We start from the raw sequence: 25,281 nt of genomic DNA on the forward strand, positions 1-25,281 counted from the left end.
AAATAAAATAAAAAACCACCGGTGCGGGAGCCGAGCGATGAGGTGTTTCTGCTTCCGCTCGGGAGGCGGCTCGACGCGCGGTGCCACGGGCTCGGGGAACCTGAGACGGAATGGTACAACGGGGGAGGGCGGCTCGTTTTGTCTCCGCGAGGAGGGGAGCGGAGTGAACCAGACTGGGTGGAGCGAACTCATCGCCCAGCCCCATCTATCGTGCAGACGGCCTTGTGTCCCGTTCGCCCGGAGCTCGGAGAGACGGAGAGAGTCTGGCGGACGGAGAGAGAGGGGGCCGGTCTATGGGAGGGACTAGCGCAAAGGGGGGAATAGCAAGGAGGAGGGGGCGGCACGGGTGCTGTTTCTCCAGTCTCTTTCCCCTGTCTTTGTCTCACACACTCTTTTGTTAGCCATGCCTAGCCTGCTGGTTCTAGCAGGGATCATGGAGAAAAATGGGGGCTACGGCGGGGATCTGGCCGGCTCCGGCTTCGGCACCGAGGGTCTCCTTGTGCCGCCCGACGAGGAGGAAGACGACTCCCGTGCCCTCAGGGTCGCGCTGGGCCAGTTGTCTCTGCTGGGGCTCGGGGAAGGCGAGGACGGCGGCGGAGCCCCGACCACGGGAGTGCAGGACCGGAGCAACAATAACAACAACCACCACAACCACACGAACAGCGTCGGGGGTGGCGGGGACACGGCGATCCTGCAAGGGAAGAGCAAGTTGTGCGCCCTGTACGAGAGCTCCTCAAGTGAGACGAAGGGACGAGGCTGCAACATAACAGAATGCGTCCCAGTGCCCAGCTCCGAACATGTGGCCGAGATAGTGGGGAGACAAGGTAAAGCGCTGCCTTCCAAATTATTTCCCTCCAAACTTGTGCCTTTATCCCGCTTCTCTGTGCCGCATGATCCCGCCGTGTTTCCCGTGCGCTTTGTGTTTTTCTTGTCTTTCTGTTACCTGGTGTTATTTGACAAAGAAAAGGGAGTGGTGTGTGTGTGTGTGCTCGCGTGTTTTTTGTGCTCCCCCGAGGCATCAGCCTCCCACTTTTTCTGCTACAACCCCGCAAGTTCTCCTCCACTCATCGTCCCCCCCCCACCTCCCTCTCCCTCCCAACCTTCTCCCACCGAAACAAGTCTCTGCTTTTTTTTTATTTTTATTGTTTTTTTATTTTTTTGCTTTCGAGTGAATTTTGCAGGGGAAGCACGGGAGAGCCCCCCCGTCCCCTCCTGGGCGAATTATTCCACATCCACGCCATCGGCGCACAGACGCACACTGGAGCAGGCACTTGCTTCCTTTGTCGTCTGAGACGCGCCAGACTGTTCAAAAAAGGCAACGTGCTGCTGGCGAGGAGAGGAATGTCTTTCACTTTGCATCGATCGTTGAGACAATAACACAAAGGAGACGCTCGGACTCGCTGGTGGAAGATGTTTTGCCTCTTCCCAAATTTATTCAGCTCGCTGTTTATGTTGCGCACTGCCCCAGTGACACAATTGGACAATGGAGCGAGCGTGGTCCCTCTTGTTTTTCCTCAATTGATGGAGTTGGAAAGTTCAATTCCACACACGTTGAGGAATCTTCCCCCTTGCACTGTGCAGCCCTCAGGTTTTTTATTTTAATTTTTTTGTGTTTTTACCGAACAAAGAGCTGAAGTTGAATGACAGCAGCTGTCAAACAAAGGTGTGAAATTCGGGGGTGGGTGGGTGAGGAGGGGTGAGGGGAGGGGAGGGGCTGCATGTAGACCGTGTTGCTGCCTGGCTCACGGGATGGTCTTCAAGGGGTGACTCAGCGAGAAGTTGCACCAGGAGGTGGGAATCCTTTTTTTTATAAATAAAAAAAAAATTTAAAAAACAAAAACAAAAATATTCGGTTGTTGTGCTCGTTTGCAGCGAAGATGATTTTTCACCAAGTTCAATATGAAGCAGCTGGAACCTGAGTTATTTATTTTTTTTTGTCTTCTTCCTTTCTTTGTGTTTATGTGGCTGCATCCTTTGTTACCAGATGTGATGGACCCATGGGTGAGAGGGGCAGAGAAACCCGGGGCTGGGGAGGGACGGGCAGTATAGCATCTGAAAAGCTGAATGGGAGTCACGCCTTGGAGCTCAACACAAGGGGCTCCTCATGAGCCCCACTTCACTGCACACTCTCAATACCACATGGTTGCCTGTCAGGAGAGGGGAGACATGGGGGCCTGGACGCAGAGGGAAGTACAAAGACTGCAGGGTGGGTGAGGTACCATTAGCGAATCCTGATTTATCTCTCAACAAAAACAAACAAGTCTCGAATAGTGTCACTGGGGCTTCGGAGGAGCTGAGCTGGCTTCTTTTACCAATACTCCGGTAGCGTGGATTCAGTTTGTGCCATTAATTTCCTCTTTGTCCCCCATCGTGGCTCCTGTTCTTCACTCTGAAGTTCTGAATTTTAATGGGGTAACTGAAGACAGCCGAAGCCGGAGGGTGGATCCGGCGAGAGGGCCCTTTTTTTTGTTGCCTTGACCGAGAAGAAGTGCTGATTTGGGGGGGGATTTGAGATGAGCTTCTTTTGATTCGAGCCCTTCGTTAGTTAGCACTACATTACACACCCCCTTCCTCTCAGTGCCCGCCTGGCGAATCTGGCAAACGGAGCATCCTGTCACGAGGAAGGGGTTGGGTATGATTGTTTCCTCCTGTCAGAGTCGAAAGCATTGATTCCTGAGGATGCTCTCGTGTCTTCCTCTGGAGCTCTTCAGGTCAAGGGTGGCTTTGTTTTCAATCACAGGCACCTCTCACGCCACAGGGTAACGCACGGAAATAAACTTGTGTATCCTCACTTCCTGGTTGTGAATATGTAACCTCTGTTTACAGATAGAGATATTAATTGGGATGCAACTCAAGTCGGAAAAATACGATTTTGGGAAATTTGCCCTGTGATCCCCTGTGGCATGAACAGGTCTATTAGCCCTAATACCAGGTGATGGCCACAAAGGGCATTTTCAGATTTTGAGCATGAGCAGTAATAACCCTTCGGAGTATCACTATCTCTCTGTCTGTACCACTGGTCCCTGAGAAGAAAGTGTTCCTGAACAAAGTGGGCCCCATTTAGTAGCATTAGAGAGACATTTGTCATCAACTTAAGGCGTCTTTAAACCTTTTGAAAGCAGCCGGCTCTGATCTTCAGATCGGTAGTGCAGTGATGTGCTGTGTGATCCAAGGGACCCAGAGTCTGGTCAGATTAGTTCACTGAACAGACGTCCGATGATTCTCGCTCGTCCAATAGAGGGTCGCACGGGTCTCTTTGAGACACAGGAGAGGCGAGACGTCCACCTCGTCAACAGTTGTCTCAGTGAAGAGGCTGCCAGGATTTCTGACCCTGTGTGATGCTTGATGTCTTCAACGCAGGGTCCGACATTCACATAGTTTCTGTGTCTTTTCTCGTCGTGTTCTCCTCGAGCTCAGGCGTAGTCGGTAATCCTCCGAAGTAATCACTGATCTACTGTACATCCCTGCTCTGTCCCATTACAACATCAGGTAATTTGTCACCATTTGTCACATTAACCTTCAAGCCTTTGCTTAAAAAGCACTTAATAGAGTAAACCATTACACACTGATCAGAAAACAGAGCCGATGTGCAATAAATGGTTTGGAGATGAAGCACATGTGTATGTGGGTTGACTATTGTCTCGTGTAGGTTCAAGGAGAGGTCAGAGAGTGATTTCCAGCATTCTGCAAATATACTGCCTCCGTTGCAGCTTTCGCAAACCCTTCAAACCACTTATGTCTATGCCAAGCAATAATTCTGCACCAACCACCTGTCTCGTAATAAGTTGTGTCTGATTTAGAGCAAATAAATAAGTACACCCAGAAAGTACAGTAAAGCATAGGTGCTGGAAAAGTCATCAATCAAGGTAATTACTCTTTGCCTGTGAAAATCTGCAGTTAAATGGTTCGATCATAAACGTGACTGAATTCACACGGAACAAAAGGAGAGTTGGGGATTTCTGTAAACTCAGGTTGAAAACCAATGTTTGTGTTGTGTTCTCACTTGTGAGTCACAAGACTGAGCTGCTGTTTCATATTTACTGATTTCTAAATGTATCCTGGTTTCTGCAGGTTGCAAGATTAAAGCCCTGAGGGCCAAGACCAACACCTACATCAAAACCCCGGTTAGAGGAGAGGAGCCTGTGTTCCTAATCACTGGCCGGAAGGAGGATGTTGCACTGGCCCGCCGTGAAATCATCTCTGCTGCAGAGCACTTCTCCATGCTCCGGGCGTCCCGCAACAAGCTGGGGGTGTCCTTCAGCGGCTCCCCGCCCACACCTTTGCCAGGTCAGACCACCATTCAGGTGAGAGTGCCATACCGGGTTGTGGGGCTGGTAGTGGGGCCTAAAGGCTCCACCATCAAACGCATCCAGCAGCAAACCTGTACGTACATCGTCACTCCCAGTCGAGACCGCGACCCTGTCTTTGAAATCACAGGGTCACCGAGCAACGCCGAGCGCGCCCGCGAGGAGATTGAAGCACACATCGCCTTCCGAACAGGAGGCCTGCATGACCACAATAATGAGAATGACTGTATGGGGCCGAACGGTGGAAGCAGCCCGGCGGGCAGCAGCGGTGGTCTGGAGAGCCGACTACAGCAGGTGTGGGGGCTGCAGGGGGGCCAGCGCAAGCCTCTCACCAGCAGCTACCGCCAGAACTTCTCAGATGCCATGGTCGGAGGGGGAGGGGGAGGCGAGGGAGGGGGAATCTACAACAAGAGCAACTTCTCCAGCTCTGGAGAAAAGAATTGCTCTTATTTTGGATCGGAGGGGACCCAAAGCTGGGGCGACCCCGACTACCCCAAACAGGTGGCCTTCTATGCCCAGCAGCGCTCCAAGAGCTTCGGAGGCCTCCCGCTCCCCCTGACCAGACTCTCCCCTGGCTTACCCGATTCCTGTGGAGGTGGAGGCACCAACAACTCCTCAGTCACCAGCATTGTGCCCGTAGCCGGCTCACCTCACGCCCAGGCCCGCCGCGCCCACAGTGAGCCCACTTCAGCCGGCGAGGGTTTCCCAGGCCGTCTGCCAGTTCCGGACTCGCCACCGGCCACTGTGCGGGACTGCATGACCTGCTTTGAGAGCAAAGTGACGGCTGCCTTGGTGCCCTGTGGCCATAACCTCTTCTGCATGGAGTGCGCCATCCGAATCTGTGAGCTCAACCACCCGGAGTGCCCAGTGTGCCACACCCAGGTCACACAGGCCATCCGAATATTCTCTTAAGGAACCACATCAGTTTTTATCATTAGTTTTGTTAGTGTTTGTTCAATAATAATTTGCTGTTATTATGATTATTATTATAATACACATTTTTGTTTTTCAGAAAATTTAAAAACAATCAAGCAGATATTTTAGAAGGCACTGCTTGCTTTACTAAAAAGTATAAGAAATATTTTTAAGTTTTTCTTTTATATATATATATATGCATATATATTTTATAAAAGTTTTGTTTATAAGAGAAGTATAGTACCCTGCATTTTCAGTTTTTTGACTGCTGCTGTTTTTCATTCATGAATCACAGAGTAGGCAGAGGTAGTAATGTGAACATTTTATTATTCAAATTTTTATTTTATCATGAAGTGGGTTTATACTGAAGAAAGAAGATGATTGTTGAGGTACCCGATCTGCACCCGACTGACCTAGAAAGTCAATGTTGTTATTAGAAGGGAAAAAAAATAGAATTTTCATTGCACCTTACAATCACCTGGGTCTAAAATAGGATTGTCAATCATACCTTCAAATTTCAGGAGCTGATGTGAAGGTGAATTCAGCCTTTTCCCCTTGACTGTGATTGTGGTTTGATATAATTGGTCCTAAACAGACAATTCATTTCAACAGAATGAAAATGTGAATTAATTGGTTCTTGTCAAAGCTTTGTAATCTTTACGAGGAAACAAAAACTGCCCCCTTGTTTCATCCTTATACCGTTTATAGTCTTATGCACCAGATTAATGCTAAAAAGAGATGGGACGTCACATCGTTTATTAGTAGAGTAATAACTTAAATTCTATGGGTACCATTATTCAGAGATAGATGAAAGCTATCAGTGAAAATAGTTTTCCGGTAGCCATTGATTACACTTTGGTCACTGCAGTTTGTTGAAAAGATTCAGTAGTGCTTGCTCCTCGTGGCTCTTGAAAAGCATGTGGTCCCTCGGTTGGCTTAAAGCACTGATTTAATTTGTGAGGCCGAAAGCCTTGGAATTCATCCAGTTGGCTAGTTCTCGACATCTGTCTCCCCGATGGACTTGTTTCAAAGCCACCTTAACCGCGCTTTATTGTCTTGTGTGGTCATTTGGCCACAGCCGTTGAGCGATACAGGACAAAGCCGGAGCCCCAGTCAACAAGCGTTTCTCCGAGGCGTGCGCTGTAAATAAGGAGGAGAGTTAGAACGTGGACAGAAGCTGAGCAAAACTGTAAAATGTTTCCTGAATCAGCAGCGGACTCAGATTAAAACAGTTGACGGTGTAAAATACACAGTCCCAAATCGGTAATCCTTACTTCACGTCCCCATTACTAACAGCATTATGTGTGAGCTCGGAGGGGCCTGCTGTCTCCCCCTGTAATTAGCAAAGCTGGACAGGAGCAGGTGTTTCATGGCACAGTGTGGCTGTGACCCCAAATTGGAAGTCTTGCCTAGCCCCCTTTCTTTCTCTCCTTTCTTCGGGAGTGGCTTTTATGTCTCTCCTGCTTACAGTTCGATCGCTCGCTTTCCGAGGCCTCGCCAAGTGGGGCGTATTGTCTGGGCCCGGTTGCAGCGTGGGCTGCGGAGCGCTTGGACACGGCCTGGATCTACTCATTGATAATTAGGCAAATGGGCTGGTCCAGGTGCGGACCGTGTGTGGACTCTGGGGCTGTACGAGGGGGTAAGACAGGGTCCCCGCAGCGAGCCCCTTACCGCCCCGCCCCACTGTTCCAAGCACAGAGGGGGCTGGATGGTCTGGATGCAGCTGGGTGAAGGGGACCCCCTCCTCCTCTGCTCTCTCTGGCCCCCTTCCTCCCTCCTTCTTCTGCTGCTGCTCTGAGCTATCTCTACTGGGGGGGGGGGGGGCTCTTTTGTCCCAAAACGCAAGCGCACACACACATACGCACAAAATTTGAAAGGCAGATGCTGTATTTGCCCGTTTGAACGAGGGGAGGCTGAGGAGCAAAATTAAATTATCCACAGTGATCAGGAGAGACACCGGTTCCCACCTGTCGACTCCACGAACCCTCAGAAACAGAGGAAAACGTTCACGACAAAACAAAGATTGCGTGAACTCTTCAACACGTGCAATTTTGCACTGCGCCGTTTGAGTGTGTGTGCGTGTGTCCGCCGGTGCAGATCAAAGTTTCCATAACGGCCCACTCCCACCCACCCCCTGTCAGCTCGCTACTGTATGGGACATCCTGCAGCTGCCCCCTTCACTGTGGACACCCTCGCTCCAGCCGATGGTGCCCCACCCCCCACACCCCCCTTGCTTAGAGCTTCCAGAATGAAATCAGACAATTGTAATTGACAGGAAAGCAGAGGAAACGCCCCATTTAACCAGCACTCATGCTGAATCAAATTACACACCCTCTGCGTCTGCCTCAGCCCCAGCCTGGGGATTTCAGAGGGCTGGAGGAGCAGAGGATGGGGGGTAGGGATTAAAGCTGTTGAATGATTTTGGGAGAGGAGGGGAGGGTGGGGTGGGGGTGGGGGAGACCGAGAAACGGAGAAGTATGCTCCAATACAGATGAGACCCCCGCAGGTCCAGCGATTTTACCGATCATTCATGTGTCGCAGGGAGTTTGGACTCGTCACATGGTGATGACAGGGAGCGCTGGTGATTCAGCAGGACAACAGTTACACTCGGCTTCTGTCTCAAAACAAACAAAAAAAGAAAAACACACAAAGACCCCTCTTTTAACAAACAGCAGAATATAAAGCAGGCCGCCCGCATCACACGTGAACTGCAGCGATAGCACTGTACTTGCCAAAAGTACCCCGAAATCTATTAGATGTGTAGATAAAAGAATAGCTATGATTTTATGGATGGAGAAGTTGCACAGTGGTTTGGCCTAAGCTTTTTCGACGTCAAATTCAGGGCAGTGTGACGCTGTCCCTTGAACTTAGTATTTTTTAATCGTTTTGTTTTCTGCCTTAATATTTTTTATGAGAATATCGTCATTACTTTGGCAAACAAGGTAGCAACTTTGGCCTTTGACAGTTCCGCCCCCTCAAACGACTTTTGAAGTACTTATTTTTGGAGAAAAGAATGTGAATCAAAATGCTCGGACGGGGATTCGAGGGATTCGGGGAAATTAGGCTCTTAAAACACTTTACCTAAAATATAGAGTAAAGCACCTTATCACAAAAAAGAAATGCGCATTTGATTAATACCAAACCGACCGCTGATGGTGAGATATATTTCGTAGAATTTGAAAGACATGCACGTAAGGATTCCCTATCATTTTCTGTATTATGGTGGTTCTTGTTATTATCTTAATACTACAGTAGTACTAGTGGTTATTTGGGAGACCTCCTCGTCCATTTAGTCCATGCTGGTGACTTGGTTGAGTTTTGCACTGGTGTAATGAAGAGAAGGCTTATTGGAGATTCTCCCCGTTTAGACGCTGTATAAGTGAGTATTGTACTTTATGGGAAAGCACTCTGAGCATCTATGTAAATACAGTATGTGTATCAGTTATAAACATCCAAAGGCCCCGCTTGACGTGAGGTTTTGATTATTTTTACAAAAACTGAAAAGTGTCATTGTCAATGTTTTTTAGCATATGGATTTCAGAAGTGTTTCTGGGTTTTAGGGAGAGAAAATCTTTAATATATGTGTCCCATCACCCTTTGACAATAATAGTATATTAGATAGATCCATACATTTAAGAAATATTATTATTTAAACTGATTAACTTAGTATTTCATCCAAATATATAAGTGAGAAATTAACCAGACACTACTATAAACTGTAATAGTGAATATCCTTTATGAAGCCGCTGATGTATAAATCCAATCTCAAATGAAAACTCGAATGAATAGTACGTGTAATAACCTAACCCCGAGTGAATAAATCAGTTTCTATGTATATTAGGATGAAAAGCAATAATAGGACTATACTGGGACAATAAACAGAAGAGCCTGCTTAGTCAGTTCTCTCAATAATATTCTATTCAGAAATTGACCTCCGTTATTAGGATAATACTGCTGCATTTCTGTCTCATATCTGCTTCAAACTCATTGTGGATTCCTGTCAGTGTCGTAACAGGTAGAATTAATTAGTAACAATTTCAGGATAAGTAATTATTCTTGTTGTGTTCATCAGGGTCTTAGTCTTTTGATTGCTTTAATTTTTTTCTTCTTCTTTTTTTTTTAAAATTACGTTGATTATCAATCAGATTTGGGTCGAGACTAACGTAAGGAATCCTTCTCCTGAACACCGTCGAAATGTTTACGTGTAAACAGACAACGAGACCAGAGCACGAGCACTGAGGTTCAACCAGTTTGTTTAAAACTTAACTGGTGACTTGTGTGGCGTCTTGAAACGTGCACACGGAGTGAGAGGGAGCGGACAGGGCAACGGGATCTGATTTAAAGCACCGGTCACTCTTTTACTGAGGTCACGCCGAACCACGTGACGAGCTCCGACTCCTCACGCTCTTTGACTTCGTAGTGAAATTGCATTCAGGTGCAGACACGTCACTTACAGCATATCTTAAGATGTTTACATTGTGTTTCTGATTTCATGGCTATGTTTGATTCTCGCCTCGCTCCTACTTTTTCATCTGTAGTTACTTTTTGTTGTTGTTGTTGTTGTTGTTGTTGGAAGAAATAGGTCAGACACAGCCAAAGAATAAAATAACAAGGAGAGGACACGAATTAACTTTTTATCACTCGAGTTAACTTGTTTTAGCGTCAAACATCAGCTCGGTTTAAGAGTTGATTGGATTGAATAATCACATACCTAGAACTGCTCTGTTTACCCACAAGTCTTAGAGGCCACTCAAGTCGATATCTGTGAAATGAAGGCATATCATGTTTCAGTGTTGGAAGATTAGTTTAATACTACAGAGGCGCCGGTAACAGACTTACTTCTCCCAAAGAGACCAGCTTACAGCACATCCTGGCACTTAGAGTCCTTTTGAGTAGTTTTCTATTGCTCTGGTTTTATTGTTGAGGGGCTGGGTGGTGGGGGGGGTGGGGGGTGCACAGTCAAGGGAATGTTTTAGTCCCTTTGAAAAAAAACTTGACGAAGTTGAGATAAAAACCAGAAACTGCCCAAGACACTGACGGAGCAGACCGAGAAGGAACTGTGTTGACGGAGACCCTCAGATTTTAACAGTGTGGATGTAAACAAGGCGACAGCGCAACAAAGCAACGCTGAGGTTTTCAGTCGGAACCGTTTAGAGCCACATGAACTGTATCCTTGAGTTGAACTGCATGTTAGTTAAAAATATAGTACAAGTAGGTTAAGATTTATCAGGAAAATAAAAAAGCATAGGATCACATAAAGAATTCATCAGCCTGATACCTGAAGTGTATAAAAAAAAAAAGCTTTAAGACCTTAAAGTTGCCATTGGTTTCAAAAATCATATATTTGCCGTGTATTTTAACTAATTGATACATAAAGTTTAATTATAACTCTTAAGGAAATGCTAAAGGTGTAAGTTTCATTTGTCCAACTCACCTGGTATGAAATACGTTTTAGTTAAGTGGAGCGACAAAGGGGGTGGGGGTGACACACAAGGTGACATTTGACTGGTTAAGTTCTTGTTAGTATTATTTACAATATTGTATTAAGCTTACTATTATAGTAATGGTAGAAACTGTTGATGTTTTTCTTCTCTTGATATGAAAAGGTCTTTATGCATTTATGTAGAATCCCTTTTGAGGAGTGATAGGAAATCCTTATTTTAAATGGATGCACTTAAGCAATTTTACCAACCTGTCGAAATCACACATTGAGCAAGTAATGCATTTGAATGTAAAAGAAAAAAAAAAAAGTTTAAAAAAAGACCACTCAACTTAATGCACTCCTTACGCTTATTGTTTCGTCAATTTACAAGTGAGCTTTAAGTTTTTGTTTTTTTTGGGGGAAAGGAATTTTTGCAACAGGTTTTCAACGTAGACTATATTTCAGTTCTTCCACATACATTTATAGAAAGTAACTTAAAAAGAATAAAAAAAACATATTACAGTTTCTCAAATCTATTTTGCTAACATGGGTTATTATTTCATAGAAAGCAGAGGAAAACAAAAATGTCAGTATCTGGATGTTATTTATGAAAAGTTAAAAAAAAAAAAATGAAGCAACATATTTATGAGTAACCTCAAGACATTTTGTTTTTTAATTAAAATTACAAGAAGTTAATATATTTCTAAACACAGGGAAGTCAGTTTCTACTAATAAGTAAAATGAGAAAAGAAGTTTAGAAGTTTTATTTATGAAAGTTGCGGACGCTCGTCGCTTTCCATTGCGCTTTGATGTAAATGACGCAGATGGGGCGGGAGTCGGCCGCGGCTTAAATTTTAACTTCAGACATGCGCTACTTCAACACCGGTGCATTCACAATGGAATAATTGCAGAAAATAATATAATATTTTTTAGAATTTGGAGATATTTTAGTCACAGAGCATCAATTTTGTGCCTCAATGATCTATTTTTTTCCTGCATCAGCATTCTTTGTGCAGTGCTGCTTGCTGTAACCCCCTTTCTCCCCTTCAACTAACCCCATGTTACTGACTGACACACATTACTCATTTCCTCTGTAATCTAAACTCGCTTTTACTTCTCAGACGTGTAAAACATGTCACGACTGCAGCGCTTGGGATGAACGAGGCAGCTGCGATCCCCCTCGCCAGCGGGGGGCGACACAAAACTTGTACACACTTTCATTCATACATTTTTCCGCGTCTACTACTCAGACAGTTTGTGATCGATGACAGCAGAGCATAATCAGCTTAAACCGAGTCTTTACCAGAGACTTTACCTAATGTGCTAATTAGGATCGAGCGGAGGCACCGAGGAGAGGACGAGAGCGCACTGTGTAGTAGATCTATGTAACTAGATGCACACATATACACACAACAGATTCATTACCGTACTAGGTTGCATGTATGTTGTATGGTCACTTAGAAATTGGGGGAAGCGACGCAGGTCCTGTGTTTTCCTGTAACTCGGCGAACCTGGGCCGCTTCTCCTCTGTAGATTTGCATAGTTGGGATCTCTTTGGAAAGTTGACATGAGTTTGGAGCCACGCAGAGAAACCATTTCAGTCCCCACGTTCAAAAAGTTGGCTTTTTGCATTCTCAGCTACCCGCTAGTGATGAAAGACTGTTCTCACCTCAAAGGATTTAACTTGAAGTTTACGTAAGAGTAAAGAAAAAAAACTTGACAAAACCGCTACAGAGGCACATGTTCTGCTGCACGTTTAAAGGATGAGGACTGAAGTGGTGCATGCTGGTGAAACTCGCAACCTTTTCCAAGGAGAACAATTCAATCTGACAGTTTGTCTTTGGTAGCGTTTCCAATTTTTCCAGCACAGTAGAGTTGTTTCATACCGGTCTAATAGTGGTCGTAGTGCATTAGTTTTTGGGCCAGCATCACCTGGCGTTAGTTTCTCTGTGAACAGTGAAAGAGGGCTGCCTCTGTGGCCCCGTGTTGCTGACCGTCAACTTTGATGGATGGGAAAAAAAGAAGTGTTTTGAACTCTGTTACAGTGTGCCGTGCCCCGACGGGGCATGTGATATTGCAGGATTATTTCTTATAGCACATGTTTTTTTGTGAATTACATTTTTTGGAGACATTTTTATTATTATTATTATTATTGTATCTGCGCCATGCTAGTTCTGGTTCTTTGTTATTTTTCCAAGATTCAAGATGTATTGTAAATGTTTCTAATAAAACAAAAATGAAATGATCTCTGACTGAAAGGATTTGTTTTGTTTTTTTGGGTTAAAGTTGATTCTTCTTCTTACTGAATCCCACTTGATGTAAAAAATGGAATTATATAAAACAGCCATATCAATATATGAATTAGCAATCATGGCACCTCAATGACTCATTCAATTATTTGAAGTACTTGAACCCTTTACTCTTTTAAATCATCTTCAAGAGACACGAGAAGAGGCAGGCTATAACAAATGAGATTTATTTTTACATATGCAGTCCAAATATACATATATTAGAATAAATGTTTAAAAAGCCCTAACCTACACCACCCAGTTCAAGACCTGTGTAGTCGACAGAAGTCAAGTGTTGATGTGGAAACGTGGATAAACGCCATCTGTGTGCATAACCTTTGGATTTAATCAAGCCCCTCCTAACTCTACCACATCATTTCTCCTTTATTAAAACTATTAGATCCCAACAAACCCAACCCTGGCTCCTGAACACAACCCCCGCCCCCCTCCACAAATAGGAAATAAAGACGAGTGAGAGCGAGGGCAGACGTCAGGGAGATCCCAGAAGGCAGAGTCCTGTTCCAGTTACATACAGTGTAGACAGAGACAGGAGGAGCACGGAGTAGGTGAGCAGGCAGTGGAGGATTTCACTTACAGTAAAACAAGCCATCTCTGGTGCATCAGGGATCACAGCAGCAGGGCAGGGCTGAGTGCCCTCACTACCTCATCCCCTGAAACATTATCCATCCATCCCAGCTAGCAGGAGCAGCAGCAGCAGCACAGGGTAGTCCATGCATTTAAACCAATCTCCCTAATCTTTCCCACTACACCCTAAAGGTTCTGAGCAGGGGTCGAAACAGCCGTCGAACCAGAGCCAAACACACGAGGCGTTTAACGCACCCGCTCGTGATGCTGCAACCCCATCTCATTTACAGATGATGCTGTACAAAGCTTGCAGGAGCATGACTCAGAAAGCAGAGCAGAGAGCAGGGAAGCCTTTCAAAGAAAGATCAGAAGCAATCAACAGAGAAACCCTGTGTCACTGCTGGGGAGGGATGTTGCTGCTCTGATGTTATTGGCCCGGTGGAAAACAACTTAAAACCAACCACCTTCCTTCCACCAATTTCCAGCCGGTGCATTTATTTAAAAGATAAAGAATAAAAATCAATGGAAGCCCTTGTCCCTCCATTAGTGAGGGACAGTTGCCCTTACAAGCATCTGCACCAAAAGCAAGAGAGCTCACTCTGCTGTGACGGAGAGTGAAGGAAAATCCAAACCAACCTGTATTACATTACAAACCCTTTTGGCCAAACAAAGCCTTAAACTAGTGTTCAATAAATATCATCTGGGACATTAATGTCTAAATATTATTACATCTCGAGAAAACGGGAATGACGGTGGCGACAGAGCGGTTGCAGTTCAGTCTACTAGAGGTGGATTTTTATTGCCCAATATCCTGGTAGAGGGAAAACATTTACTGGCTTGTAAAGCGGAGCTTTCAAAGGGAGGACAGTTTGCAAAGATAGAAATTTTGATGAGATACAAAAGGTACCTTATAATGTGTTAAATTTTTAATTTGATTTTCAATCAATTCTAATCATGTACCTCTTTCAACCCCCCCCCCCCCCCCCTGCCTGCTTATTTAATCCTCTTTACTATCCCTCCTTCACTGGTCCCTCTCTTCTTCTTGTTTTTATTTTTCTTAACCAGACTACAGACGAATCAGCCCCAGTGTCCCTCTGTGAAAGGGTTATTTCTACCTGTCTGTCCATTCTCCCTCTCCATCTGTCTGTTTGTCTATCTGGCCGTTTCTCCATTTGCCTGGAGGTGAAGGAGGTGGTCAGTGCTGAGGTCTTAGTTGGACTGGCAGCAGACGCCCTTACTGGTCGCGTTCTGGGTGGGCTCAACCGTGATGGGCACTACGTTGGAGGCCGGTGAAAAGTCTGTGTCGCTCCGCCCTGACATTTGCCTCTGTGACACAATGTTGTAGATGGCTGTGGAGGAGAGAGAGAGAGAGAGAGGGAGGGAGAGGTGAAAAGAAGAAGTTAATGTGTAGATGCCTCAGTATCGAGCCAACAGTGGGACATATTGTGATAAGGACAAACAGCATGGACAAACTGCACAACAACTGTTCTATCCAGACTCCTGGCAGCAGTGCAGGATTCTTTCAATCCTAAACTGGCATCGTTATGTCACGTGGCAGCACCCAGCCTCATTTGAGGCATTCCCCACAGCTACAGGACGTAATACCTTTTAAATTAAAATTGTAATAACCACATAAATGTTATCCATTATGTGTCTGTGACTCGCTCCTGTGAGCTTGGATGCTAATGCTACTACACACAAAGGAAAACTACGTATCTCATAGAAAACAATCAAACGCACAAGTGAACTTTGGAACTGTTAATATCATCCACTTGTTCAATGACTCTATGATTGGACGACAGCAGATGTCATTGGGCCGATCGACTAAAACAGGAGCACAAACTCAAGCTGCTTTCTGAACTGAAGAACACACATCTTCCTTAAGACCTCAGACGGGGGGGTGATTGTGAGAACGCAAATGTCCGAGTCAGTTTCTACCATTAAAAAACTTTTCCTGCCAGAAAAGTGTCTGAGCGAGTTCACGTGACAATGTCTAGAAAATTCACAGCGAGCGAGCGTGTGGGAGACATTCCTAACAAATACAGAAAAACAATATATATGTATATTTCTCCAGAATGTAAACGAGGTGTCGGGGGGGCCCGACAGCTCAGCTGGTAGAGCGGAGGTATGAGTCCACCTGTAGTGGCCCTTCACCGAACACTAAAGGCCGCCGCTGGTGTCAGTGTGTTTCGCTTTCAGGTTCTTCACACGTAAAAGAAACGTAAAACCTCATTTTCTCGGTTATCATGTCGCTGCCACTTTAACTCCAGACTATGAGGAAGATAACTCCTGAAATAAAAAACTGCCTATGAAGCAAGACGGTTTAAATCAAAACAGGTCACCTGTCTGACTGTGACATGACACGTCAGGTGGTGAAACGACGACTCATTACGTTGGACCCTCCGCAGCACCTGCTGCTGAGCCGGTGTTGACAATAACAAAACAACACGACACGTTCTGCCCCGCGATCTGTCTGCTGCTGATATCTACACGTGTGAGGTCTCCTCTACTCCACTGGGTTCACTTCTGACTCCTACCTGCCGACGCTCGGGCCGACTTCCTTTCGTCTCTTACCTCGATGAGCTAATTACCATTAGCTCGATGGGGCTTGTGGGTTTTAAAGTTTCTATCAATCAGAAATATTTCTGCAGAGCTGTGTTGTGGGCAGAACGGCTCAAGCGGAGGCAGAGGGCAGTGGAACACTGAGCAGCAGCTGAATACAAACAGCCAAGTGGTGCACACACTTGCAGACTGATAGCCCCTGCAGCAATTCAAGTGGAAGAACCACTCGCTGTTGGATTGTCCCCTCTGGCGCTCCGGGGGTCGATAGTCACAACAATTTGCTTTTTTTTTTTTTTTTTTCCCCTCTCTCCATGTTACCAAATCTTCAACATCAGACACACTTGTGAGCGTCATCTCATCTGAGACTCTTCATTTACTAAACACAATGTCAACTAAAAGTTTGGAGTTGTTTCTGTAACGAGGGGCAGCGTCTGGTTCAGTGGGTCGAGGTGAATGTTTGACCACAAACAATCATCGGATCTTAGTCGTCCCCCCCTCCCCCCCCAGGACTGACTGTTTTCCTCAGTGTGACAATAACTCACATTTTTGACCTTAGAGAAAAATCAAGTGTTCTCTTTCCACAGACGCCTCGTTAGTGATGGACACAAGAGGACTCATTATATGGATTTTGCTGCCATCTAGTGGCAGAAGGGGGGGGGCGTTATGTAAAGTCTGCATGGGAATTGAACTCTTGGGGACAAAACAAATCACTGTACACTTAAAAACTAAGCATTATATAACTGGATGACTTGATATAACGTTAGACATCAGTGTTTCATTCTGTGACTTGATCAATTCATCTTGTCCAGGCTCGTAGGCAGCTTTCATTTGATATAAACAATAAAAAAAAAAAATACACACACACACAACATGCACAGAAATGTGAAATTCACCTGTGAGAATAGTTTGGAAAGCCAGCTCCACATTGGATGAGTCTAACGCTGACGTCTCCAGGAAAGACAAGCCATGCTTCTCTGTAAAGCACAAACACACAGGCCCACAGTGAATCATTAGAGGCCCTCATTGTTATTAACGTTCAGAAGTACACTGGGGTGTAGTGTTCTTTGATACTGAACTGGTGTTAACAGTGCACTGATTCAGTTTCACATTTCTCACTCACTCTAGTGTTACCCCAGCAAAGGGAACTGCTCTGTAATCATAGACTGAATAGGGAGGAATGTAATCATTTATATCACACATACAAAAATACTGTTTCACAGACTTAAGTACAGTCAGTGTGTTTTTATTTTTAAAGAAGATATTTTATCTTGTCATGTTTGGCAAAGCTCAAATGTTCGAGTAAACCAGGACAGTGTGACAGCATTTACAACCCCAGGACCCTGAAGCTGCCGTGCATCTTTAGTTTGATTATAGTTCCACCTGCGCTTTTCTTCCTGTGACATTTTAAAATGTCTTTCTGTGAAAAAAGGCCCATGACAAACAATAAGGACAAATTCCGCTCCAAAAGTCAACTATTTGTTTTTTTTTTTTTACCAAGAGTCGAAAACACCCCAAAAATGTGCGATATGGAAGATGTTCCACATTTTTGATAACTGATAAAGATCATATAAATCAATATTCAAGCCACATAAGAGAATATTTAATTATTCCAGCTTCTCCAGTGTGAACATTTGCTACTTCCCCCCCCCTCGTCGTAAAATGACTGTAAACTGAAGAGCTTTACGTTTGTTGCTCGGACGAAACAAGACATTTAATAATGTCAACCTTCAGAAGTAGAAAATAGTGATTAACATTTTGTAAAGTTCACTGATGCTTTAAAGACCAAATGTTCATGTCAAGAAACTGATAATAAAAACAATTGTTAACTGCAGGATTCATTGATAAATCTATTATTAAAACTAAGACCAATCGATCAATCAGTCCGTAATTATTCATCTGTGTCCTTTTTCTTTTTTTTTTTTTTTAATCAGTGCATTAAAAGTTTTTCTTAAATAAAAATGATTCATCACAGGTGATCGTCACACTGTGGCGTCAGTGAGCATCTGTTCAGCCCAGTGTCACTGTTGTGTTCAAACACAATACTCGTCACATTATCATACACTTTGCATTGTCGTGTCCGCCACATGATTTCTATGTAAATGAGGCGTCGTATGTGAGGTCAGTGGTGCAACAAAACAAATCAGTACAAACAGGAAGTTCTAATATTACTATAAATGAAAATTACTTTCTTTACTCTCGCATGAATCAACTATTTGACTTTCTAACATTCAGAACAATCACGTGTCCTTCAGCAGGAGCAACACCGGCCAATAAACTCAAGGTCAAGTGTAAACATATGGCCCGGGCGCTTTAAAATAATTAACGTCAAAAGCCTGAAAAAAAAAATCCTATTTAAGTGAAATGAAATGTTCGCTGTACAAAACAAACTTGCCCCGAGGCACAGCTGAAATCCTCAAAGGGCAGAAACAAGTGGAGGTTTAATTAATTTGAATCAAATCCTTTTACCCGATGCTGTTCTTTCTTTAACGCACTCAAACACTTACACGGCAGCGACGTGCACCGGTTTGTTGTCACGTTCACGCACAGCGAACATTTCTAACATGGGTGTTCCCAGGGAAAACCAGCATGTTAAGACTGGCAGTGGAAAACACTGCAGCACACACTTAACTGTCGGCAACACACATGATATGTTTTAATCTACTTAAGGAGCTCATTGGACGACTAGAGGTGAGATTTAACTTTGTCTAATGAGGCAGAGTCGTAAGCATCGCGGGCTGCGTGCTCTCACACAGGAAGCACGGAGTCAGGACAGGGACAGTACCTGCAAAGGCCTTGGCTTCATCTGTGGGCACCGCCCTTAGGTGGCGTAGATCACTTTTGTTTCCCACTAGCATGATGACTATGTTGCTGTCTGCGTGGTCCTGCAGCTCCTTCAGCCAGCGCTCAGCGTTTTCATACGTCAGGTGCTTGGCGATGTCATAAACCAAGAGCGCTCCAACTGCTCCACGGTAGTACCTGGATAACACGAGAACAAAATATAAACAATTTGCTCCTGTTGCAGCCTGTTGATTTAAGGAATCTTTGTGGGTGTGACACACAGGCTCATCCAGCCGACGCCTCATCGGCAACAACAGTAGAACACGAGAAATAAAACTGTGAGGCTAAAACCACTGCAGACAAAACTCATAACACAAGTAAACACGGATGATGTGTCTGCTTGTGTTTGACACACTACGAGCCAGCGCCTCAGAGGCTGCCGCATCACGGAAGACTCAAAAGGAGTCGAATGTAGGGACGGAGGCGGCGTTGATGAACAGATCGTTCATTTTGTAGATTTAATCACTTGCTGTGATCTCTTTCTAGATCTTTGAGGGACGATGACGCTGCTCAAAAGGTGGATTCTAAATTGAATTAACTCCCGAAGAGCAAGGTCTGTTGTTTCAAGCTTCTAATGGTTGGAAGTTTACATCCTCTACAATAGAAACATTTTAAAATACAGTCACATGCAAACAGTTTTTACAAGAAGCCACATTAAAGCAACACTACGTAAGTTTTACTGAGTAACCGACACCGCTGCAGCCATGTGATGATTAATTCTGTGAACTTCTAAGTGGTTTCCAACCTATTGACTGGAGCTCCCACTGAACTTAAACACAACTCAACAGTGGGGATTACCCATGATTCCTGGTCTTGGGTAATACCCACCCCGAGAGCTGCTGCTGTAAGAAAAACACCAAACTCTTCTTAGAATTCTTCATATTTTATAAGATTCCCGTCTGAATACTGGTTTTTAATGACTTCTAACTTTTTTTTTTTATCTGATCTACAGTTCAACATTACTCTTACACTTGCTGCATGGACCTGATTCTGGCTAATTGAGCTGCAACTATCAGTCAGTTCCACACTTCTCACAGAAGATCGTACCCAGACAGCAAGAACATCCGTGTTCAAACTGATGCATGTGGATCCATGTGTGTGCAGGATTCAATGGAAACTCGTGTGAGGTGGATGTCTGTGTCACCACTGATTTGGTCTCTTGTACTCACGCAGAAGTGATAGCTCTGTATCGCTCCTGTCCAGCCGTGTCCCAGATCTGAGCCTTGATGGTCTTGCCTTCTACCTGGATGCTGCGGGTGGCAAACTCCACCCCGATGGTGCTCTTGCTCTCCAGGCTGAACTCATTCCGGGTGAAGCGGGACAGCAGGTTACTCTTCCCTACGCCGGAATCTCCAATCAGCACCACTGCAGATTTCGGACAAAGAAAGACGCCAATCGTTATCACAGTCAGTTTGTGTATTGTTAAACATGTAACTTCAGCCGCCAGAGGTCTGTCAATCAACGAAAATCACGAGATGACAAAGGATCTGGTTTGAAAACGTCATAAAGCAGCATGGGATCGTGGAATAAAGCTTCCTCTGGGTTTGAATTTTGTTGGAAACCTTTTGGATAATTGTTTAAACATTTCAATGAAGAACTGGCGACGACAGTGCTTTTGTACTTTGTGGTTTGACTAAACAGAATCTCATTTTCAGCGTGTACATAAACAATAAAACACACGTAGAGATGATGATGTGATGAGTGGGTTTGAGCAGCACAGTGCACAGACTGCAGCTGGAGAGGATAATTCACAGCAGATCTTTGGTGTGATAGTTTAAAAACACAAAGACATGGTTGTCCTTTTTTTCTTTTTTTTTAAAAAGTCATTTGATTCTCATCGCCTATTAAATAACCTGCCTCGCTAATAATGCTCATGTGTGGCTTCCGGCCAAAGCTGAACAGAAACTCCGGGGACTCCCAGCGAGCGAGGAACACTAAATATTAGAACCACCTGCTCTCTTCAAGCAGTAAAAGCAGATTGAACACGTGAGTCCAGGTGAAACCTGTGGGTTGCTGCAGACTAAAGAAACCTGTAGAGAGAGAGAGAGAGAGCTGGGACACTGATAGATTACAAGACATGTGTGCGTACAAATCAATAGGTGCAAGTGTCCCACTGTTTTAAAAGCTGTATATAAACATTAACTCCTTAAACTGAGCCCTCATGCAGCGCCGAGGTTACATAAAAACCCTCCTCCATACTGCTTCAGTTAACAGATTCTACATTCCCAGAGAAAACATCTGAATCCGTCTCTGGTGATTATTGACGCGGAGGTGAGAGAGGTTAAATGACTACACTTCTGATTAGAGCCTGACGGCTGCGAAGGTTTGGGGGCTGATATCAATATATTTGCCATAATGCAAAGAAAGACGTTATCATCAAACGCTTATATAGTAAAACACTCTTACCAGATAAAAAGAAAATGTGGACATCCCGAACGAACGAACAACGTCAGCGATTTGGAAAGTAACAGCGATGTGTTTCATATAAAAACAAATACAACCCAGTATGTAGAATGTCAATTATTATGTTTATTAAAATAATAATAATATTATTATTCCTTTAATACAGAGTGTATAATCATGAAAATAAAAACAAAGGCTCTAACGTGGCGTCTCCTCCCAACATGTACCCGACCGGGGCATTATTAGAACGACTGTTCGTCAGAAAGCTACTTCTATAATTGTCAGGTGAGTCAGTGTGTCAGAGGGAACCTGCCCCCACTGACACACCAGCCTGCCGTTTGGAAACAGGAACTTATCATGGAATGTTGAAATTGCATTAACAAACCTACCCACTGTGTCCACACATGCATTTAAGCAATGCCACTCTTTCTGTGAGGAAACTGTGGATCAAAAGCTCATCCGTGTTGCTGTGGAGCAACACACACAAGTAGAAACCTGTCAACTTGAAGAGCTGACTCTTTTTAAGGACTTTGAATTAATCAAAATATGGGGAAGCCTGTGAGGAGTAAATGTGTTGCTCTTTTACACACGCCAAAAAAAAGGCAACGTCGTCATTCTCCATTTTGTCTGACACAAAGGATCTTTGGGTGGAGGAGGAAAATCATTAGGCAACCATTTCTAGGTCCTTTGCCATCAGACAGGTAATATCAGGGCTGCACTACACACCCATCCACTCACCCTTTTGTTGGGTTGACATTCTTCAGCTAAAAAAGATATGACGCCTCCCTATGATATTATACAACACTGCTCCCAGTAACAAGGCCAAGCCTTCGACTCCCTCAATGAAGGGAGTGAAATTAAAGCCTCTGCTCGTTTTCATCCCTGTGAAAAGAAAACGAAGTAAAAAAGAAATACCTTCAATTACAGCAGGAGAATGTGCGAGACGTTATAGAGCCGTGACCACTAAGTTGGCTTTAAAATAACTAACTCAATTTGGTGGCTATTAAGAAAGGGATGACACGGGAGTAAAGTTAGTCTGACATTTTGAAATATTCTTAAGGCATTAAGGGTTCGCTAACTTGAGCTGCACGGGGACGGAGGACGGCAGCGTAGCTTCCTGTGCTCGTGTCTCCATCAGTAGGTAAAAGTTTGCGTGACTCACTGGGAGCTCACCCAACTTGAATCAAGTTGTCCGAGAGCAAGGGTAAAAATGGAGGCTGTGGGAACAATGGAGAGCCGAAACAATAACGTGAGCTCTTTCCTTGAGCGGCGGCCGACACCTTATCGGTGTCCTTGCACCGCAGCACATTATTCAGATAAATTTGCTATTTGGTCACCGTGTCACTTTATCCACGGTTCAGCGAGTGAGTGAGCAAATCTCTTCTTCTCTATCGTCTGAGACGGAGCTTCACTGTGGCCACACACACACTTTTCATGCAGGTATTTCCAGTTTGACAACACACACTTGTTTAGTGTTCTATATTTGTACAGACCTTGAGTACATCATTTCCCCTTTCTTGTGAAAAGGTAAAACTACCAAGAGCCGTTTCTGCCAGTTTGCCAAACTGGATAATTCACTATTCTTTGCTAGGGGACACTTTGTTGTGGACACACTTGTGAAGCCTGCCTGACATTATCTGGTCACCAGGCGAGCTCTTTAATATCCATACAACATGGTGCTGATTTACAGAGCCGCCAATAAAGATTGTTTTGAGGATTATTCTTCACAATGAGACATAAAAAAAGTGACTCATTGAAGAGGCTGGAAATAGAGAATTGTTTTTTTCATTCTTTCCACTAAGTTGCTGGGGAAAATATTAAAACCATTAATCTACCATCAAAACAGCTGCTGAACATTATTTCCTGATAGTTTGATGTCACCTGTTGGAGCTGGAGGAAAAGTTGGTGTAAATGTTAGAAACAAGTGTTAGAAACTATTGTTAAACTATTGTCCGAACGCCAAAATCTGTGTGTGCATTTCTAATATCATTATCAATATAATGATAGTTCTTTATCATTTGATTTACCAAATGATCATTTGTTTGTACGATGAAAACACAAAAAAAACTAAAGTGGTGTCCTCAAATGACTGTTTAGTTCGACCAGAGGCACAAACACCTGTTTTAATCATAGGACACAACGAGAAGCAAGAATTAAGATTAACACTGAATCTTTTCCACACCTGCATGCTCACCTCTGGTAGTTACTGCTTATTCATGGAGTCTGTCAGTAAAGATAGTTTTCATCATTGGAGGATTTTTTAATTTTACACTGAAAGAATAAATGCAGAACTGAATGTTGGGTGAGAATGTGATGACAGGTGATTTGAGCCCAGCTCCCCTCCGGCCTGATCATCCGTGTGTCAGGTGTTTCACCTGTGGGTCTCAGTTGATGACCCCTGTGATGACCCAGCACCTCAGGGTGGTTGCATCATCGGCCTGCACACACACACACACACACAGAGGACCCTGCAGCTTCTGTTTCGCTCGTGACGCCATTTCCCAACTTCCACCCTCGTCACACAACAAAGTTAGCGCGGCTCTCGATCACCGTCCCCCGGCCCCTTGACGCCCCGACCCTCCCCCGCCAACAGGTGCCTCGAGTCCGCGGGGAGAGGAAGCGGGCAGACGGACTCACCTTTGAACAGGTAATCGTACTCGTCCTCCCGGTTGCTCATCGTTGCTTCCTCGTCGAGCGGAACAAACTTCTGTCGTTGTGTTTCCTCTCAGCTGCGACAGAGACCGACCCGCGGAGCGACTTTACCCGCGAACACGACACCGATCCTCGGGTGAGACGACGACAGCGCTGGGCGTCTGTCCGGGGCTCGAGGATGCGACTCCTCCGTCGTTACCTGGTTTCAGAGAAGAAGCCGGAAACTTGTTTCTTCTTCTTCTTCTTCTTCTTCTTCTTCTTCTTCTTCTTCTTCACCTTCTGTCACTCGATGGAACCGAGGCTGCGACGTCACGCCAACCCCCCCCCGCGGTCCCGCCCCCTCCTGCGCTCCTACTGGCCGAGGGCTGAACGACACCTGTCACTGGCTCTCGCGCGATTGGTCCTCGCCGCTGTCACTCAGGGCCCCCCCCCCCTCCCCCGGTCGTCAAGGACGATGACGTATGCGGCTCCGAGCCTCAACAGGTAAAATAAAAAAAAAAGACTTATTATATAATTATAGTTTAATTATTGTTCATTAAATACAATCAGGAACATTTAATCGTTTTATTGTTGAACTTTCTACATTTAAATCGATTGTAATTTCATTTGTGTTCATGAATAAAGAATTCTAAATGTCTCTATTGTGCCCGTTAAGATATATGTGTGTGAGTGTGTATATGTAATAGATCAATATATTACAAAATATTATCATATATGTTCATAAAATCAACTATAACAAAGTTCTACACACCCGTAGAATTATTTTTTTTTTAAACCAGGTAGAAAATCCATGCTCCAAGTTTGTTAGGGATTTCTCCATGTTGTTTTTTATATATATTTATATAAGTCTTTTATCTGTTTTAATACTTTATGTTGATTGTGTAATTAAAGAGAAACATCCAGGCTCAGGTTCTCGGTAGATGTTCAAAGTTATGTAGAAAAACTGGTTTGAGTGATGAAGTGGATTCATTCGTTATATTCTCTGTGCACTTTATTTTATTATGGTGGAACATACAAATGAATATACTCTTCCACTGTTCCTCCTACAGTGAAATCTGTGTAATTCACATACCCTGTAATTCTATTTTATATCTACTTATGATTCATGTTCCTAGTGGATTGTTTGTGGACATATTTGTTTGTCATGTAATGTCTTTACTTTGAATTTGAATTTGAAACAGTTTGAACGCAAAGATCTTAAATGAAGGTGGATGACACGTCTCCACTTCCTGTCATTATGCAAAATCAAAAAACATTAAAATATGGGTACGGGTGCAGACGTCATTTGGAGACAGAGTCTGTGCAATAG

General features: G+C 44.3%; 2 protein-coding genes across 2 annotated transcripts; one reads left to right on the forward strand and one right to left on the reverse strand.

The window, feature by feature from the left end:
• Positions 1–13,629, forward strand: mex3a (mex-3 RNA binding family member A). The gene is made up of 2 exons (XM_020107991.2): positions 1–824; positions 4,072–13,629. Exons 1-2 carry the CDS (start codon positions 404–406, stop codon positions 5,217–5,219), a joined length of 1,569 nt encoding a protein of 522 aa, XP_019963550.1. The 5' UTR covers positions 1–403; the 3' UTR covers positions 5,220–13,629.
• On the reverse strand, positions 13,105–25,254 carry rab11al (RAB11a, member RAS oncogene family, like). The gene is made up of 5 exons (XM_020104967.2): positions 23,958–25,254; positions 20,087–20,282; positions 18,862–19,055; positions 16,973–17,053; positions 13,105–14,866 (listed from the first exon to the last, which is right to left on the reverse strand). The coding sequence occupies exons 1-5, from the start codon at positions 23,995–23,997 to the stop codon at positions 14,727–14,729; spliced, it is 651 nt and encodes a 216-aa protein (XP_019960526.1). The 5' UTR covers positions 23,998–25,254; the 3' UTR covers positions 13,105–14,726.
• Between the last annotated feature and the right edge of the window lie 27 nt (positions 25,255–25,281).

The sequence above is a fragment of the Paralichthys olivaceus genome, chromosome 13, assembly GCF_024713975.1.
Source record: "Paralichthys olivaceus isolate ysfri-2021 chromosome 13, ASM2471397v2, whole genome shotgun sequence".
Lineage (NCBI taxonomy): Eukaryota > Metazoa > Chordata > Actinopteri > Pleuronectiformes > Paralichthyidae > Paralichthys > Paralichthys olivaceus.

Excerpts from the sequence above, each read along its gene's own strand:
- mex3a (XM_020107991.2), top strand. The coding sequence starts at position 404 with ATGCCTAGCCTGCTGGTTCTAGCAGGGATCATGGAGAAAAATGGGGGC. Across the intron at positions 825-4,071 it reads CGAGATAGTGGGGAGACAAG|GTTGCAAGATTAAAGCCCTG; the intron begins GTAAAGCGCTGC and ends TGGTTTCTGCAG.
- rab11al (XM_020104967.2), bottom strand. The coding sequence starts at position 23,997 with ATGAGCAACCGGGAGGACGAGTACGATTACCTGTTCAAAG. Across the intron at positions 20,283-23,957 it reads GTACGATTACCTGTTCAAAG|TGGTGCTGATTGGAGATTCC; the intron begins GTGAGTCCGTCT and ends CGAAATCTGCAG. Across the intron at positions 17,054-18,861 it reads TGAAGCCAAGGCCTTTGCAG|AGAAGCATGGCTTGTCTTTC; the intron begins GTACTGTCCCTG and ends TGTGCTTTACAG.